Raw genomic sequence first — 19,236 nt, 5'->3', positions numbered from 1 at the left:
AGTAAAAGAGATCAGATGGATATGTGATCTGAGTTTTTGCACAGTTAAAGGTGGTGATGGTGGTTGTATCCCAGCTTCTGCTTTTCTAGTGATTCACACTCCACTTGAGCTGTACCATTTAAGTTTGAAGTACACGTTTTTCTGAAAACTTTTAGGAGAAAGGACTACATTTTTAATCAGCAAACATAATACAATAATGGACAGCCCATGATAGAAGATACATAATGGTATGATGATGAACCTGCTATCACTACACAGAGAATATTTTAAATTCATGTGGACATGAAAAACTAATGATGATATTGATCATGTTTAAAGTTTCTCTCTTTCCAGGTTACTCACACACAGACGTATTAGTTGAGAGGAAAGGAGTCAGATGAGAAAGTTTGGAGGAAAACTTTTTTTATAAGGCACAACTGTGACAGTTATCAATATCAACTGAAATACATAAATAACTGTAACCAGATACTTCATTTATTTGTCCATTATGCATTTCTGAGGATTAAATTTCTAGCATCAAGTGAATTTATTTAAAACAATGAAACACACATGGTTTCTAAATATGATCTTCTGAACAACATGTGTGTAATATAAATACGATTCAGTAAAGGGCCTATGAATAATGGAAGGTATTATATTGCTGTCTGCCCCCGATAGCTGAGTGGTCAGTGTGACGGATTGCTGTCCTATGGGCCTGGCTTCAATTCCCAGCTGGGTCGGAGATTTTCTCTGCTCAGGTATTGGGTGTTGTGTTGTCTTCATCATCGTTTCATCTCCATTCAGCAGGCAGGTCACTCAATGTGGCGTCGAATGTAATAAGGCCTGCACCAAGGTGGCTGGACCTGCCCGCAAGGGGCCTCCCGGCCAATGCCAAACGCTCATTTCCATTGTATTGCTATGTACAAAAGCAACAAAAGTTTACATGTAACTACAAAGTTTCAAAAAAGCCATGTACTAAATAGTTTCGTTTTAGCCTTTTGCTGGCAGACAGTGCCACTTGTTGATTAGAAGAGATATGTGTAGAAACGACCAAAAATAAATATTAAAAAAAAATTTAAAGTTGCAAAACCCACTGTGTCATTAGGTCATCCATGATTAATATTATATTAATTTACATAAATCCACCGCATGATGGGTTATAATGCATTTATAAGCATACTGGGAAGATGAATAAAAATGATTGGTTACATCATTTCAGGTTTTCTTGCATCCACAGTCATGCAATATTTCAGAAACTGTTACATTTTCCACTTGGACTGTTATTAAATATATTTATTCATGATTCTGACTCTGGCCTATTACGCATTTCTCAAGTGACAGCTCATTGTGAAGTGCATCAGTGCAGAACTGAAAGGAACACTGTCATTTCTAGAGTGACTGGTTACAGTTATATGTATATTTGATACAGGAAGCTAAAAATAAAAATATGATAAGACTAAAATAGTATGGGATAATGGGACTGGACCAAAGGCATGTGTTGGGGCAAGAGACTGGATGGGAATGAGCTGTGTACCATCTGCAGAAAATAAGAACTCCAGGATTATACACTGAAGGAAAAAAATCACAACACCAAAAAATAGTTAATGTAGAGTAATTAAATTTTTGGAATGCATATGTCTAGGTACTATATTGAAGTGATTATCATTGCAAGATCACAGGTGAGTGTAAGTGCAAGACAAGCTATTGAAAATGTGAAATGCTGGTAGATTAATAGCCGGTGTCATTGCCCAAATGTTGAATGAAAGCATGCAAACTTGCGTGTATTGTTTCGCACAGGTGCTGGATGTCAGTTTGTGGGATGGAGTTCCATGCCTGCTGCACTTGGTTGGTCGATACAGGGACAGTTAATGGTGTTTATAGATGATGCTGGAGTTGTCATCTGATAATGTCCCGTATGCGCTCGACTGGAGACAGATCGGTATGTTGGTGACCGTTATCCTGTTGGAAAACACCCCCTGGAATGATGTTCACCAATGGCAGCACAACAGGCTGAATCACCAGACTGAAATACAATTTGCAATCAGGGTGTATTGGATAACCACAAGAGTGCTCTTGCAGGCATATGAAATTGCACCCCAGACCATAAGTCCAAGTGTAGGTCCAGTGCATCTAGCATGCCGACAGGTTGGGTTCAGGTCCGCAACTGGCCTCCTTCTAATCAATACATGACAATCATTGGTACCAAGGCAGAAGTAGCTTCCATCAGAAAACACAACAGTCTCCACCCTGCTCTCTGAAGAACTCTCGCTTGACACCACTGAAGTCACAAATGGTGGTGGTTTGTGGTCAGTGGGATGCACACTACAGTGGGTCTGGCTCAGAACTGTCCTCAAATTAACCAATTTGTAACAGTTCATTGTGTCACTGTGGTGACAATTGCTGTGGAAATTGCTGCTGCAGGCGCAATATGATGCAACAGGACCATATAGTAAATACAATGGTCTTTCTTCTCGGTAGTGCCATGTGGCCGTCTAGTTTTTAAATCATAATTACAGATATTTGAAAAAACGCATACAATTATGAATTCATACCCTTTTACCACATGGTGTGGTTTTTCTGATATATTGTGTTTCTACAGTGACTGCTTTGTTTCACAGTTTGTCATCTGCAACCACTTACACCTTAAAGCAGATAAATTGTTTAAACCAAAATTATGATTTGAAAATTGTTATTTCTGTGCCTGAAATTAATTAATTCTGTGTGTGTGTTGTCACTATTTCACTGTTTACCAGCTGTAAAAACAAACATGGCGGACAGTGGAACAGTTGAAGTTGGAAAAACAAGATGGTTGACAGTGGAACAGTTGATGGTGTTCCTGGCGGATGTTCTGAATCTTTCAGAGAAGTCTGTGCATTTGTGTGTGTGTGTGAAAATGGAGGGGGGGGGAGGGGGGAGAGAGAGGGGGGGGGAGTGTGACAGTAGCTTTGAGGATTTTTGGGGGGGGAGTTGGGGGGAGGGAGGGGGAGTGCTCTATAGGTTGGTCTTGCCTAATAATTCCTTGAGGGCAGAGAACAGAGTGGCACTGCAGAGAGCTTTGTATTCATTTATCACTTGTTTTCCTTCCACTATGGCTTTTTGTATCTGATAATTTTCTTCACTTATTAGTTTTTGTGGGGGGCTGTTGCTGCATTTGAGAATTTTCAAATCAATATTGATGTTTGTCGGGTCATGTTTCTTGTCCATAAGGTGATCAGAAAATGTGGAAGACAGCTGTTACTTTTTAATGCTCTTCTGTGTTCTGTGTTCTGTGTATCTGGTATTAAAGTTTTTGCTTGTCTGCCCTATATAAACTGATTTGCAGTCTTGACATGTTAGTGGGTAAATACCAGATGTGTTGTGTTTGTCTTTGCCTGTGTTGGTTGTCCTTATTTTTCTCTGTGTTGAGGTGTCTGTCCTGTAGGCTATATTTACCCCTTGTTTTCTGAGTATGTTGCCTATTCTGTGGACTGCTTTGTTGTTGTAGGTGAGAGTTTTTACAGCTGGTAAACAGTGAAACAGTGACAATGACAGTGACTGCTCAATATATAGTGTTTGATAGTGATGAAGAGGAGGGAAAAGAATATGTAACTGAAACATAATGTAAATTCACACACACACACACACACACAGAGAGAGAGAGAGAGAGAGAGAGAGAGAGAGAGAGAAAGAGAATTAATAATTAATTTCAGGCATAGAAATAACAACCTTCAAATCGTAATTTTGGCTTAAACAATTTATCTACTTTAAGGTGTGAGTGGTTGCAGATGACAAACTGTGAAACAAAACAGTCACTGTAGAAACACAATATATCAGAAAAACCACACTGTGTGGTAAAAAGGTATTCATAATTGTATGTGTTTTTTTTTTCAAATATCTGTAACTACAATTTAAAAACTAACAGTTACATGTAAACCAACAGTAAAGAACATTCTTTATCTTTAACAGCCATAAACTAAATACCCACTGAAGATGCTGCAACTGCAGTGAAACATGTTTGGGTTAAAAAACAAAACTGTGTTTTGCTAAAGGCGAACCCTATCCAAAAAACATATTTATTGTTAAAGCAAACAAGGAAAAAAGAGCTTCAACCCCAAGATGATTAATGGTGTCTTTGTCACAGTAAAGGCATTCTTGACTAACATCAACTCACCATGTTCAATCTCAAAGATAACAAATCCTCATGACCACTACAGTGTGTATTTAAAGTAAACATGATTTGCATCCTCATAGTGGCACTACTAGTGCTACCCTTACTCGACTTTCATGAAGTTTGAGTAGACATAATCTTTTAGATGTAGAAACATGCCTTCCATCTTTCATTTATGTCGCACAACTCCTTCTTGGTGTTGCAATTTTTTTCTGATCAGTGTAAATTTCAGAATGTAAAAAGAATAAATGGGTGAAACATATCACACTTTACAAAATTTAGTTCACCAGACACATCTGATTGCTTGCTGCTGTCACAAGGAAATACCTGAATAGGAAGGGACAAACCATGGAATAGAAACAGGACTTAAGCTATAGTACTACAAGGAATGGAAAAAAATAATAAAATGAGAGCAGAAAATAAAAACCAGGAGATTTTCCCCAAGACTACCTGCAATTAATTATTTTTTACAATCAATCTACGACAGCAGGACAAAGTGTGAGGGGGAAAAGGGGGACAGAGAGGGGGAAGTGGGGGCACTGCGTGTGTTTGCCCTCTGACATGAATAGGAGTTCAAAAGCTGAGCAATAACACAATACCATCATTATTACTTTGTGTACCTGTCTATCACTCAACCTTCCACTCTGCAGTGAGTGCTCATCTGTCCTTATATCATTCACTTATTTTTCTACGAACATATGATAACCATCTACTGTAGATGAAGCTTCTATCACAGACTTAAGTTTTCTTCATATTCATTATTTTTAGCGAAGGCTATTAAAAATGGCAATAAGAAATATAGACTGCTTTTCAGGTGTACATACATCAACAAATGCTCAACTCTGGGTCAGCTTTACAATATAGTGAGAGTAATACGTCAAAGAGAAATATGAAAAACCAGTCATTCATTTTCCTAGAGATACACTACAAATAGTTGTCTGTCAAGATAGCCTGAAAAACACAAATGTGTTCTCTTACATATTTCCACTCAATCAACAAAAAAAAAAAAAAAAACTCAAATAATTGCCCATTAAGGTTTGGTATGCCTCAGACCGAAGCAATGAAGATGGCACAGTGCAGTGTACATCTCCATCACTGCTAGAGAGTGCAAGTGTTATCTTTTCCAAACACCGTGCACCATGCGGGTGTGTTCACGTAAGCTGTACTTGTTCTTGAAGATGCGGCTGCAGTAGGTACATGAGGCAGGTGGTATGCCTGCATGTTGTGTCCTGATGTGTCTTCGAAGATTGCCCGAAGACAACACTGCATAACAGAAGGGGCACGCCTCCATCCCCGGAGATGGGACGGTGTTCCCTGTGATGCATGCAACAACAGTCAGTCAGTACCTATGTGAAATACAATACTATTGTAACATATAGAAAGTAGTTCATGTTGAGGAGGCTTCTTTCAAGAAATTTGACAGTAGTGTTGCAACTTTAACTCAGTGTAGGATAGTAAATGAAACGAATAAAAATTTAGATTCAACAAAAGTTTTCTCAGCTGTAAATACGTATCAACATGTCTAAACGCAAAAGTGTGGAAAGATAAGAGAGGTACAGCACATCTTAGCAGAAAAATGTTAGGGATCATTAGAATAACCACTATACTGTGACAGAAAGCAATAAACAAACTGAAGTATAAAGAACTTAAAGAATATATTGAAGGACCACTAATGGGATAAGATAGATACTGAGAGGGGGTAGGGGTGGAAGTGGGGGAGACAAGAGTTCTGAGACAAAGGAGGGGAGGGGGGGAGAGGGAGAGGGAGAGGGAGAGGGAGAGGGAGAGAGAGAGAGAGAGAGAGAGAGAGAGAGAGGGGGGGGGGGTGAGGGATGAGTAAATAAGTACTTTATTAATTAATTATTCAGTTAATTTTTGCACACTTAGCACATTTGTATTTCTTGTATACTTCTTTTTAATACTTCATCGATCTGTTATCCTTATTGGTGTTCCCTGAGCAAAAATTTACAGTCTATTTTGTACAACTTGATAATTTGCACACTGTTATTGTTGCAATTTTGAAATAACACATGTTCCTTTCAATTCAGACCAGATGTTCCCACTATAATGATAAAATATTACCTGTATCACTTGTGATACAGACAGGTAACCTTATGTCAATATCAAGGCTCAAAACCACCTTCAAGAACAAAGACAATGGGGCACAAAATATGCAAAAGTCTGAGAACAAAGTGTAGACAATTTCATGCATTACTAGAAATAAAATGAATAAACTCGATAAGGCAAATGATATCCAACTTCCCGATGAGAGGAACAAGACACAAGATAACAAGTTGAAATAAGTGACTGCAAAATTCAGTGACTTCTTCCTATCAGTAACTGAAAACAGAAAAAAAGAATATTTGAGCATCAAAAGGAGATCCATTAGACTTACTTAGACAAACATTTATCACTCCACCACGACATCAGTTTTGCCAAGTCATCTGTCAGGGAATTTAGAAAAATCATCACATCACTGAAAACAAGTAACTCTCTCTGGCTGTGAAGGTTCCCATCGAAGTATGAAAACCTTGTGTGACTAAGAAGCACCACAGTTGAGTTAGCTTTGCAACCATTCAATGAGTTAAGGCGTATTTTCTGAAAGACTGAAGTATGTGATAGTAACAGCTATTTACTACCAGGTACTTCTTATTATAGAACCACCTCCTCCTTCCTATAGTTTGAAAAATTTTTGAGAAGGTAGTTTATGACAAAATACTTAATCATTTGCTAAGAATAACCATCCAACAAGAGCTCTGTTTGGCTTCCTTGAAGGCTTCTCTACTTAGAAAGTTCTTCTGGGGAAACTAAAATGATATAATATTAAAGGAATTCTCTAGGCTTGGATTAAATTGGATCTTAACAGTAGAAAACACAGGGTTACATTAGCAAATGAAATAACAGGAATAAAACTACACTTAACGTGGAAAAAACACTAAATTTGGCGTCCCAAGAGATTTGATGCTGGGTCCCTTCCTGTTCTTGGTCTACATAAATGATTTACCTGAGGCATTAGAGAACTTTTCAAAAACTATGATGTGAGTTGAGGACACTAGTATATTGATAGAGAATACTAAAACACTGACACCAATAATAGCGAGAAGATTAATTCAACAGTTTAATCTCCAGTCTTATAAAGACTCATATTATTGATTTCCAAACAAATAAAAATTACTTATAGATGCCTGAATATAGCACAATGGGAACTCATTTACATGGACAAGAAACTGAGGTAGATACATGTGTATGGATAAGTTAACTGAAAAACCCAGCTCTGCCTGCTTTGAAAAGTATTAACTGTACAGAAGTGAGCAATAAGAATATACAGGGTGATTCAAAAAGAATACCACAACTTTAAAAATGTGTATTTAATGAAAGAAACATAATATAACCTTCTGTTATACATCATTACAAAGAGTATTTAAAAAGGTTTTTTTTCACTCAAAAACAAGTTCAGAGATGTTCAATATGGCCCCCTCCAGACACTCGAGCAATATCAACCCGATACTCCAACTCGTTCCACACTCTCTGTAGCATATCAGGCGTAACAGTTTGGATAGCTGCTGTTATTTCTCATTTCAAATCATCAATGGTGGCTGGGAGAGGTGGCCGAAACACCATATCCTTAACATACCCCCATAAGAAAAAATCGCAGGGGGTAAGATCAGGGCTTCTTGGAGGCCAGTGATGAAGTGCTCTGTCACGGGCTGCCTGGCGGCCGATCCATCGCCTCGGGTAGTTGACGTTCAGGTTTATACCAACGTTTAATACACCACCTATCAGGAGGTTTAACACCATACTTCGTTCGAAATGCACGCTGAACAACTGTCGTCGATTCACTTCTGCCGTACTCAATAACACAAAAAGCTTTCTGTTGAGCGGTCGCCATCTTAGCATCAACTGACGCTGACGCCTAGTCAACAGCGCCTCAAGCGAACAAATGTACAACTAAATGAAACTTTATAGCTCCCTTAATTTGCCGACAGATAGTGCTTAGCTCTGCCTTTTGTCGTTGCAGAGTTTTAAATTCCTAAAGTTGTGGTATTCTTTTTGAATCACCCTGTATTATAAAGCCAATAACCAAACATCTTGCACATGCCTTTTCAGGGAACTTGGGATTCTCATACATAATACATGAACTCCCTGACACTTTTCTGGGTTAATAACAACAGTGAATTTAGGATGAAATGTGAAATTCATGATCACAATATTATAAACAAAAATAATTTCCTATAGGGAATATATTCTTAGCCAGGGTCCAGAATGGACTCTTTTATTCTGAATTAAAATGTTATAATGTAACAGATTACTGCCAGGAAATTGGAAACCCTGGGATATTCAAAAACTTAGTAAAAGAATACCTCATCAGCCAGCCTTTCTACAGTTTATCTGAGTATTTTGTACTCAGGGATGTAAATTTCACATATCTCTAATGTTTATAGTCTTAGTTTGAATAAAATAAATTTCCTTGAGAGAGAAAAGCTTCAGTCCACAAATCAGCACAGATTTAGAAAGCATCACTTGTGTGAAACTCTGCTTGTCCTTTCCTCACATAATATGCTGTGGCTCATGTATGAGGGACAACAGACAGATTCTGTATTCCTAACTTTCCGGAATACATTCAACACGATGACCCACTGCAGAGTGTTAATGAAAGTATGAGCATACGGAATAGTTTCCCAGATTTGCAACTTGCTTGTTAAGACTTCTTAAGTATTAGAGCCCAGTGCACTGTCGTCAAAGTCAAGTGTTTATAAGAAACAAGGGTATTGTCAGGAGTGCCCCAGGGATGTGTGATAGGACTGCTCTTGTTCTCTATATACGTAAATGATCTGATGGACAGGATGAGCAGCAAGCTGCAGCTATTTGCTGAAGATGGTATTGTGTACGGAAAGGTGTCCTCATTGTCTCACAGTGGGAGGATACAAGATGACTCCACAAATTTAAAATTGGTGTGATGAATGGCAGCTAGCTCTAAATGTAGAAGAATGTAAATTAATGCAGATAAGTAGGAAAAACAATCCCACAATGTTCAAATACAGCATTAGCAGTGTGCTGCTCGACACAGTCACCTCGATTAAATATCTAAGCGTAAAGCTGCAATATGATATGACTTTGGTTCATTGGAAGAATTTAGGGAATGAGTGGTTCACCTGTAAAAGAGACCGTGTACAGAACATAAGTGCAACCTACTCTTGAGTACTGCTCAAGTGCTTGGGATCCCTACCAGGTCAGATTAAAGGAAGATGTTGAAGCAATTCAGAGGTGGACTGCTAGATTTATTATCGATAGGATCAATCATGTGAGCATCATGGACTCTATTGAGAAAATTTAGAGAACTGGTATTTGAAGCTGACAGCAGAACAATTCTACTGCTGTCAATGTACATTTCGCGTAAGGACAATGAAGAGGAGATAATGTAAATTAGGGCTCATATGGAGACATGTGGTCAGTTGTTTTATCCTTGCTTTATTTATTAATGGAATGGGAAAGAAAATGACTAGTAGTGATACAAGCTACCCTCCACCACTCACCATGTGGTGGCTTGCAGACTATGTATGTAGATGTAGAAACAGATCTTGACTCAATATACAGGGAGTCTCAGGAGTAATGGCCACTATCCAGGGATATGACAGGAGTGATCATCCAAAGCAAAAAATGTCTGGGAGGCATGGGCTGTAAAATGTATACCTTGATCTTTGATATGGCGAAACAAATCTCTTCTGCTGCAAGCTCTTTACACTCCATATTTTGGGAGGAGGACCAAAACAAGAAAAAACTGTCTACTAAACATGGGCTCTACAATGCAAAACTCAACAGCTGTGAGCACCTATTCAGTAGAAGTGATGTGTTTCACAGTAGCGAAGGTGAAGAAGTGCTGTTAGCTCTTAAGGTATGCAGTTTAGAGTCAACGTATACCAGACTTTTTTGCTCCAAATGATCATTCCTGTCATATTCCTGAATATGGTCCATTCCTCATGGGACGTCCTGTGTAGAGAGATGATAGGCCTGTGTTACGTTACATACAAGCTTTGTTTTAAGCAATTCCAGTAAGTATCATGTGACACCTGTCATAATTTGTTATTAGTACATTTTACAAAAGTAGCTTGCAGTGGCTGGTACTGCCTGTGAATGTATAACTTGATTCAATCCATATTCATGAAGCCTCTCCTTCTTGAGCTTTGAATGAATGCATTTGCTTTTTTTAAGTGAGTATTAGTCAGTCCCCTAAACAGAAATTTCATGATGCATCTGTGAACTTCGTTACTCAGTTTACAGTTATGTAATGGATTCCACTAAAAACTGACATCCTGAAGGCTGGAGCCAATGACCAGATTATTTGCCAGATTATTTTTGGTATGACCAAAATTCAAGAAACCACATCTTTGTTAGCCTCCTGGTATCTGACACATTACTGGATTCACAGAAAAAGGCAACAGGATTTTTTGTCAATCACTTGTTCTGTTCTTCTTACAGAGACTAAGACAATGCTTTTCACTTCTGATATTATAATATTAATAATGTGGCCTGCTGTAAAGAATAATTATTCCTTTACATAAAGATATTCAGGGATATCTTAATAAGCAGATGAGAATCTCCCAAGCCAGTATGTCCTGGCTTTATAATTCATTCTGTACATTTTGTGAGGAATACACTGGTGCAATGTATACGCTTATGACAGTGATGATCATCTTTAGTGACAATGATGCCTTTTTAATGTTAAAGCTTACCCTTCCAGTAGATGATGTTTCAAGAAAATTTGGTACCTGAATATTTTGAAACCAGTGGCTGAGTGTGAATATCATCTCACTTATGAAATGGATAAGTTTGTAAGTTAAAAGAAACAGTTCTTATTTCAGTAAATTATCAGATTCATAGGTGAGTAGGTGAGTGTACTTACAAGCAATTAAAAAAAAAATCGAATTAGGATACAGCACTCTTGTTCAGTGTGGGTTTACCACATCTGTTGCAAAAGCCAAAGCACACTATGTGCCATGTTGGTGCCCTTTCCTTTTACAAACTGCCCACCTTATCCACAGATAAGATACAGTGTGCGCTGTTTATCTAGGGACTGTGGTGGTGGTGGTGGTACACCAATCAGAGAAGTCAGATGTTGCCACGTGAAGTAGTGAATGGGACCACTGGTGCTTGGGTGGCAACATTCTCCTCTCTTGGTGTCAAAGGGGTCACATGACATGCATTTTGGTGAGACATACTGACTTTGGGCACTGGGAAGTTGTGTCATGAACAGTGCGGTATGCTGCCTTATGGCACTTCTGGACCATAGTGCCTTTGCAGCTGTGCTTCTATATGCCACGCCAGCCTGCATCATCTTCGTTGAGGAGGTCATCGCTCACCAAGTTATGTAATTGTAATCTATTAATGTTCCACGTAACTGCTGTTATAATCATTCTAAAAGCCTACGCGGTCAGTGGAGGTTGCCACTCAATAACTGCCACATTAGATGTGGCAGCCCTCAACCCTTCCCCCTTTCTTTTAATGTCAGGGGCTGTAAAAACACCGGCTTTGGTGACTTCGTGCTTGGTTTGATCACAATTGACTGTATTTTATAGGCACTGTGTCTAGTCACAAACAGATTGTTTTCAGTTATTCCTTATTTTGTCAGGTCATCACACTGTTGGGTTCTATTTATTGTGCTTGGTGTTACCAGTCAAATTTTGTAAGAGAAAAAGCATATAATCCACACTGTGTAGATTAAACCTCGTGCTTAAGAGATCTATCTCTGTTGTCTTGTGCAGGGTAGAATTCCTTAAAAAAGGCTGCAGAGCCAAATAATAAATTTGTTTCTTACTCATTGAGTCCTGGCATTTCATATTCATTATTTTTTTAATTCTATAATTCAGGCAATTGCATTTTAGTTTTAGGGTTGTTTAAGTGTTGAGTTAGCCCAGTGGGGCAAGTTTGTAACATTCTTGTCAAAGGTGATGGAAAATTATATTTAACTTATTTGCACCCATTACTCTTCTCTCACGCTGTGCAATAACATTTTGTCATAATTTGACATGTAAGATTTCCTGTTTATGGATTTGTCTATAGAGAATTATAGTCTGATAAAAGGCCCTATTTAATTTTATAAGTGTTGTTGGTATCCAAATTGTTGTCCCTTTCTAACTGCCGTTTAATGAAATTGTTGATTGTCTCAGAAAATAATTCTCTTAGTATATATAGCATTTTTAAATGGTAATAAAGTTTGTCAAATGGTGAAAGAGGTGTCCTTAAAACCTGGCCCAGTCCTTTGATATATTTGAGTTTGGTTAAGCTGCACTCTTCGAAAGGTGACAATTTCACACTATATGTAAATTGTTGTTTAGGTTTTTTTGAATAAAAAATATTATTTAAAAAAAAATCTCCATACATTATACAAAGGCTATTGTAAATCCTTTCTGTGAGTTTCCATTGACATTAAAATGATTTCATTCACTGTAACAGTCACATGAGACAAATCAAACTTGTGATTGAACTTTTCATAAACCATTTGCAATTACCCATAACGCAATAACAATTACTTAACTTAAATACTTTTGTCTGCTTCCAGTGAAGTGAGAGACTGTTTACCTGCCTTCTTGCAAGTAGGCAAGACTAATAAATAGTAGCAGATAATTTTCTCTACCACTGGAATACCAATTCAGTCACCAATGGTCATGTAAATAAAAATGTATGTGTACATTAATTATATATGGAACTTCTTGCTAAAGACTTCTAGTTCTCATACTTCATCCATGCCATTTCAGTAGTACACAAATACAAATTGTACATCACAGATCCCATTGATGTCTCTTACACCTGAGTTATGTATGTTATTAAACTAATACATCACCATTCACAAATCCATTATGAATCTAAAAAATAAAATATGATTTCCTGTGCAGCATTACGAAACAGTATAACAAAAACAGTTACTAAGAAAATGTTATTTTCCAGTTAAACTGCAGGTGAATTTACTTAGGGCATAGTAACTAATATCAAGAACAAGATTTGACTCTCTAAATTATACAGTTTACAGAATGCATTGTGAATGAGAAATGCTTCCAGATTCTTTTAGAGAACATAATAATAATTAGCACTTTTTGAAAGATGGCACAGTTTTTCTGAAAATTGTGTTTGTCTGTGTCATCATGGTAACAGATGTCTCTCTTAGTATCTAAAGCAACAGGTTTCAGGAAAGTCATTACTTTTACACATAGGTCCTTTTACATTTTTTTGTATTTTTATTTCATTAGTTACAATTGTATAACAAATGCAGTCATTTTATTTTCAATGGAGGGTAAGAAAATTTATCCTACTTACAGGATGTAAACTACTAATTACACATAAATATACAAAAATTACAATATTTATAATAAGGATTAACACTTATTTTATATAGTGAAATGTCTTTTAATGCAACCTAATATCACACTCGTGGCCACTGTATGCAGAACATGAAAATGACAGGTTGCTCTTTGACTTTTCCCATCTGAAGATGTTAACTACTTGTTGCAAAAGAAGTGGCACACTAGACTGCAATAAAAGACTTTTCGGTATTTCAGTTGCCACAAGTGTCTCCACCTGACAGTATGTCAAACATTCATAAATTTATTTTACAATTTTTTCTTCTGTTGTATCACAGACTGTTGTCCCAATCACAGACAGTGGGAAACCAAGTAGTTAATAACTATATTCTGACCCAGGTTCAGTGTTTGAGGATTGTAAGTGTATATCTCATAAGTCATTTAGCATGAGTCATGTGAATACGATTCTTGCCACACTTTGGACAGACGATGCACCTTGCTGCGATGGACCCACATATTGTACTTATTTTTGAACAACTTTCCACAGACTGTGCATGGTTCAGGCTCAGCTCCAGGATCCGCATGTGCAGTGTGAATGTGACGTGTTAGGGATGTAGATACAGCCAAAACCTTCCAGCATATTGGACATTGCCGAGAAGCCCTCATTTCTGAAATGAGGAAACCCACAATGTTTTATGAACAATTAACACAAAATAATTAGACTGCTCCCTTCTTAAGGTTAGTGGTCTTGTTTCTGAACTTCAGACGGTCATCTTTATGTAATCATATTAAAGTCAGTTTAAAAGTAAAATACATGTGGAGAAAGAGCAGTATTCTGTAGATGACAGACACATAGTGTTGGTTATCAACATCCACTTCCTGAGTGGCTTTGAATACTTATATAGTACTTATAAATACTTTCACACATGTGAGTAAAATTGCAGTAGTTGTCAGCATGACTGATAACAAAAGTTTATGTACATAAGGAGAAGACAGGGTTGACACCATAACAGATTAAAAATGTTTCTGCAACAAAGCAAGTCATCTTCAGTAAAGAATACTAGTTCTGTCACAAATTTAGCTGTGAGTATTTTCTATTACATTAAATTCCAACTGCTGAAAGTTATTATAAAGACACCCTGCATAATTACTGTGCTTCTACACTTCACACAACCCATCCTAACACACAGCAAACTGGATGGCACAGCACAAAATACTACATTAAAGTAATTGCATGTGGTGATAGTAAATGGAAGCTCTATTATCATGATCTGACAATTCAGATCGTATGCACAAGAGTAAACATAGTCATGTTGACATGGGCTTATCTGCATAGTCACAGAGTGCAGATTATTTTTGAGTTAAGGAGAAAATAGAAGCATTAGTTAATAGAGAAGTAGAAGTAGTAATACATTACTCTTTTCAAAGTGCTGTTTTTGATCCTACTCTGCAGATACATAGTGGTGTTCTATTGCAATAACTCATTCAAATATCATTTATAGCACTTTCTTGTTTCTTTTATAAATATGATCTTATAAATTTAGACTATTATTCCAATCATCTCACAAATGCACATCACACAAGTATGAATTTCTTTCATACTGTAAAATTCCAGATTTTAAATACAATTACTTATTTCCTTTACAAAGAAAAAGATCTCCAAAACTGAAACAGAATCAGATAAAAGAAGGAAATAATGCCCTATCAGGGAGCAGCAGACACAGTTGAGAACAAAATGTAACACAAAAACTAATGATTGATGCCAGATAATCCTCAATTCTGCAAAAAAGGAAGTGATTATTCGAAACACGACTTTTCAGTAACGGAGTAGAAAAGTCACACATGACCCCACGCCAAAGGGCATGTCAGGATACAGCAAAATCAAAAGTGCTAGATGACATTTCTACCTAAATCCCATACAATTCCATTTTCTACAAGTTTGGGGTTCTCTGATTCAGAAACTATCTGTGTCTTCTGCTGCCTAGCATGAAATATTTCTTCTGTGATTATGTGAAGATGTACAATTTGTGATATTATTGACACTGAATTATAACTATTCATATTTACACCAGAATAAATTTTACTGACATTCACATGACTAATGATTAATAGTGATTTAGAGTTAAGAACAAACTTATATACATGGCATTTCTATGTAATACTTAGCAAACTGACTGTAGTATTATAAACAAATTTATCTTTGCTACAGTTCTGCAATGTTCAATTCATTTTAGAATTGAGTCTAATGTGGAATTTAACTTTTCATGGTATCACCAAAATAAATTTCTTACATTTACTGATTAAATTGATTTAAATGACATTATTTACAAGTTTACAAATCTAAGAGCAGGTAGCTGATGCCATCCTTTTTTTCTTTTATGAAAGACTTCCAAAAATATCCAAACTGTCTGATATTTCTAAATGCAGTGGGCACAAATTGAGATGGCTCACTAAGTATAATCTTCACTACAGATGTTACTTCTCTGCACTCACCATCATAATGTTAATGAATATTCACTCATTGCATGCACTCAGTATCATCATACAAAAGAATATTCACTGACATTAACAGATTGAACAGTGATATTGCACCAGAAGACAAAGTATTCCGTTTGTACTTCATTCATTAGCCATCTCTAATGACCTCACCATTGACGGAACAATAAACTATAATCATCCTTTCTTCCCCCCTCCCTCTTCTCCTGCCCACACCCCCTTACCCCTGAATGGCCCACTTCCAAGTAAGAACAATGTGCCAATTACAGTTCCTTATTCTTTCTTCTCTTCTTTTCTTCCAGTGCTCTTTCATCTGTTCACTTCATTTTTTCTTTCTGTCTTCTGGCCAATACAAATCAGTTTTTTTCACTCTTTTACTTTGGAACCCTTCCATATTTAATATTTTTTCCCTAATGACATCCCTGTCAATTGTTTCTTCAGCTTTTATATTACTGTTTTCTAAACATAGTTTTACTTCATGGATCCAACTTGTTGTTGACTTCTTATCTCACAAATATTTGAAGATCTTTATGGTTGATCTATAGTCTTTAATCAATATAAAAGTCCGTAAAACACAAGTTTTCTTTTTCTCATTACTTCTGATATGTTTTCTATTAATTAGTATTTATTTCTTTTAACTCCCTGAAGAAAAGGGTTCAGACTCTATCTCTCACTGGTCTCATTTCTGATCAGCCAGAAAAAAGAGTGATACCTCAGCTCAAAAGCCAGTGCAGTTTAGCTGAGATGTTACCTGTGTCTTTCAATCACCTGTAGATTTATTTCCTCATTTTTGTCTGTTCTTTTCCAGAATGTATTCTCACAACACAATAGAATGTTGAGTGGTCCATCTCTGTCTATATATGTATCTAACATGTATGCTAAAGTGGAGCACATTTCTCTCGGCAGTATAGTAATAAAATCATCACCCGCAGAATTAGAGAAAGGAGTCTTAATCTGGCTCTCCAACTCCTATACTATTTTTGGAACAAAGTTCTCCTCTATTCATTTTCATGGATATCTTAATATTCTTCTACACTGCTTTCATTTTTATGATTTCCATGTTGTATTTAGTTTGTATTTCTTTCTTTACATTTTCACTGATTTCTGAAGAGCTTGTGCTCCAGTCCCCTGAGGTATGCCAGCAATATTTGAAGTCACAACTACAGTAGTCAGCACAACCAAATAGTTTTCATATTACATGAAATAAAGAAGTACTGGTTTTTGGATTCACTTCAGTATGTTTAAACACTTTCTTTTGGTCAAAACATGTTTTTACAAGAGTAAAAGGGGTACACTGAGTACAACAGACTAGAGTTGCAGGAATCCCCCAACGCCACTGTTAGGGCTATCAAATCCTGGACAACCATGCACCAGTTTCATATGTCTTCGGAAGTTCGATTTGCGACTGAGTACTTTGTTACAAAGTGCGCATAATGTCTCTCCAGAATGTATTTTCTTGTGTGATGTTAGATTTGCAGCATGTCTGTATGCCGCTCCACAAATATCACAGCTGAACATTTTTGCTCCAGGTGATGAGTTTCCCTGCTGGTAACTGATATTTTGCAGACCTGAGAAAAGAAATAATCTTCAGAAATAGTAAATAAACTGTCAGGTATCTGGTTTTTACATAAATATGTTTGCTGATTTGAAGTTAAGAAACACACAAGTTCTGCTAACTTCATTGCCTGTACTACATGAAACATGATTACAAGAAAAAAACAATTTTTCTGCTGTTTCAATTAAAGAAGTATGTACTCTTTCCTCGAAGGGATCACAATGTACAAACAGTAAGGGAGATGCTGAAAAGAAGAATTTCTACCTCTTAAATTCATTACTGAATTTGATCATTTTTGGAAAACCACATGAATGTGTTTGATCCACAACAAACTGAAATATTCACTTTAGCTAGTTATTTTGCAAAATAACCATGGTTCTTCTTTTGAAGAAAGCCACAATAATGAAAAATGAATACAATAAAATAACTGAAATGTTCATAGATGACCAAATTATAGAACTAATATGTCCATTTAAATATCTGAGGTGTGATTGCCCCTGGGAAGTGTGATAGGACCTCTCTTGTCATCTGTATACATGCAATCTGATGGATAAGATGGAAAACAATCTGTGACTGTTTGCTGATGACACTGTATTGTATGGGAAAGTGTCATCTTTGAGTAACTGTAAGATGATATAGGATGACTTGGGTAGAGTTTCTGTGTGGTGCGATACATGGCGGATGATTCTAAACATTAAATAATGTAAGATAAACCAATCCATAAATGTTCATATAGTATTATTCATGTACTGCTTCACACAGTCATGATGAGTAAAAAATATCTAAGTATAATGCTGCAAAGTTACATGAAGTGCAATAAGCATGTAAGGAGCCAGTCACTCCTTCTTCTGGTGGAAGAGTTGAAGGGGAAGGAAGAGGGGTGAAGGAAAGGGGCTGGAGAGGTATAGGGAAAGGGGCGCAGTTACAAAAGTAACCCAGAACCCTGAGTAAGGAAAGACTCACCAAACGGGATAGAAGGAAGACTAATTGTTGGGAACTGCTCTGGACGAGATTTGGAAACCTGAGAGCTTAAAGGTGGAAGACAGGCTAATATGAAAGACAGAGATTACTACTAAACATCGTGCATGAGTTAATAAGAATGAAAAGCTGTGCATTGTATGTAACAGAGGTGCGAGGAGGGATGGTGAAAAATAGACAAGTCAGAAAATGAAAGATGTAGAAAACTGAAATGGAGTGAAGAAAGGAGCAGTTATTGTGAATAAATGCTGAGACGGAAGGAATTAATGTAAATTGAGGCAAGGTGGGCGGCAAGAACCAAGGACATGTTGTAGTCCTAGTTCCCACCTGTGGAGTTCTGAGAAAATTGTGTCTTGGGGGAAGAACCCAGATGGCGCGTGTGGTGAAACACGCACCGAGGTCATAACTGTCATGTTGTACAGCATGCTCTGCAACAGGATATTGTGTGTTGCCTGTATACACCCTCTGCCTATGCTCATAATTTGAATTTTTTTCCATTTGTGGTCCACATCTCTGTCCTCAGCACTGAATATCTTATGCTAAATACCCAGATACTCTGGAGTTTGCATCTTGTAACACTGTGGAAAATTGTGAAAAAACCTACAGAACAAGATAAAATAAAATGGTGTGAAAACCTGACACCCGCTGTTGAAAGCAGGTTTTTGAGAGAAAGTGATACAAGAACAATAAAAGAAGAGGAAAACGTAAAAGGGTAGAGATACTTGTGTTACTCCAGTGACATGCAGAGAAAGTTGTGAAAACCAACCTCACTCACTGAATTTCAACAA

The 19,236-nt window shown here is 37.0% G+C and overlaps 1 protein-coding gene across 6 annotated transcripts in view; it reads right to left on the bottom strand.

Annotated features, from left to right (window-relative positions):
• LOC126235879 (broad-complex core protein isoforms 1/2/3/4/5-like) overlaps positions 1–19,236 on the bottom strand; it is a 514,245-nt gene that overhangs the window by 173,774 nt on the left and 321,235 nt on the right. The window contains exon 6 of one of the 6 annotated variants that reach the window (XM_049944804.1): positions 5,293–5,440. The exons of 3 other annotated variants lie outside the window; for them this stretch is intronic. In XM_049944804.1, the coding sequence (XP_049800761.1) occupies positions 5,293–5,440 (148 nt within the window). Of the gene's footprint in view, positions 1–5,292; positions 5,441–13,390; positions 14,088–16,573; positions 17,484–19,236 lie in introns of those variants that run through there. 2 more of the 6 variants (XM_049944801.1, XM_049944795.1) reach the window with 2 other exon arrangements.

This window comes from Schistocerca nitens, chromosome 2 (assembly GCF_023898315.1).
Source record: "Schistocerca nitens isolate TAMUIC-IGC-003100 chromosome 2, iqSchNite1.1, whole genome shotgun sequence".
In the NCBI taxonomy this organism is placed as follows: domain Eukaryota; kingdom Metazoa; phylum Arthropoda; class Insecta; order Orthoptera; family Acrididae; genus Schistocerca; species Schistocerca nitens.
The sequence above is the reverse complement of the archived record's forward strand: the minus strand, read 5'-3'. Positions and strand labels throughout refer to the sequence as shown.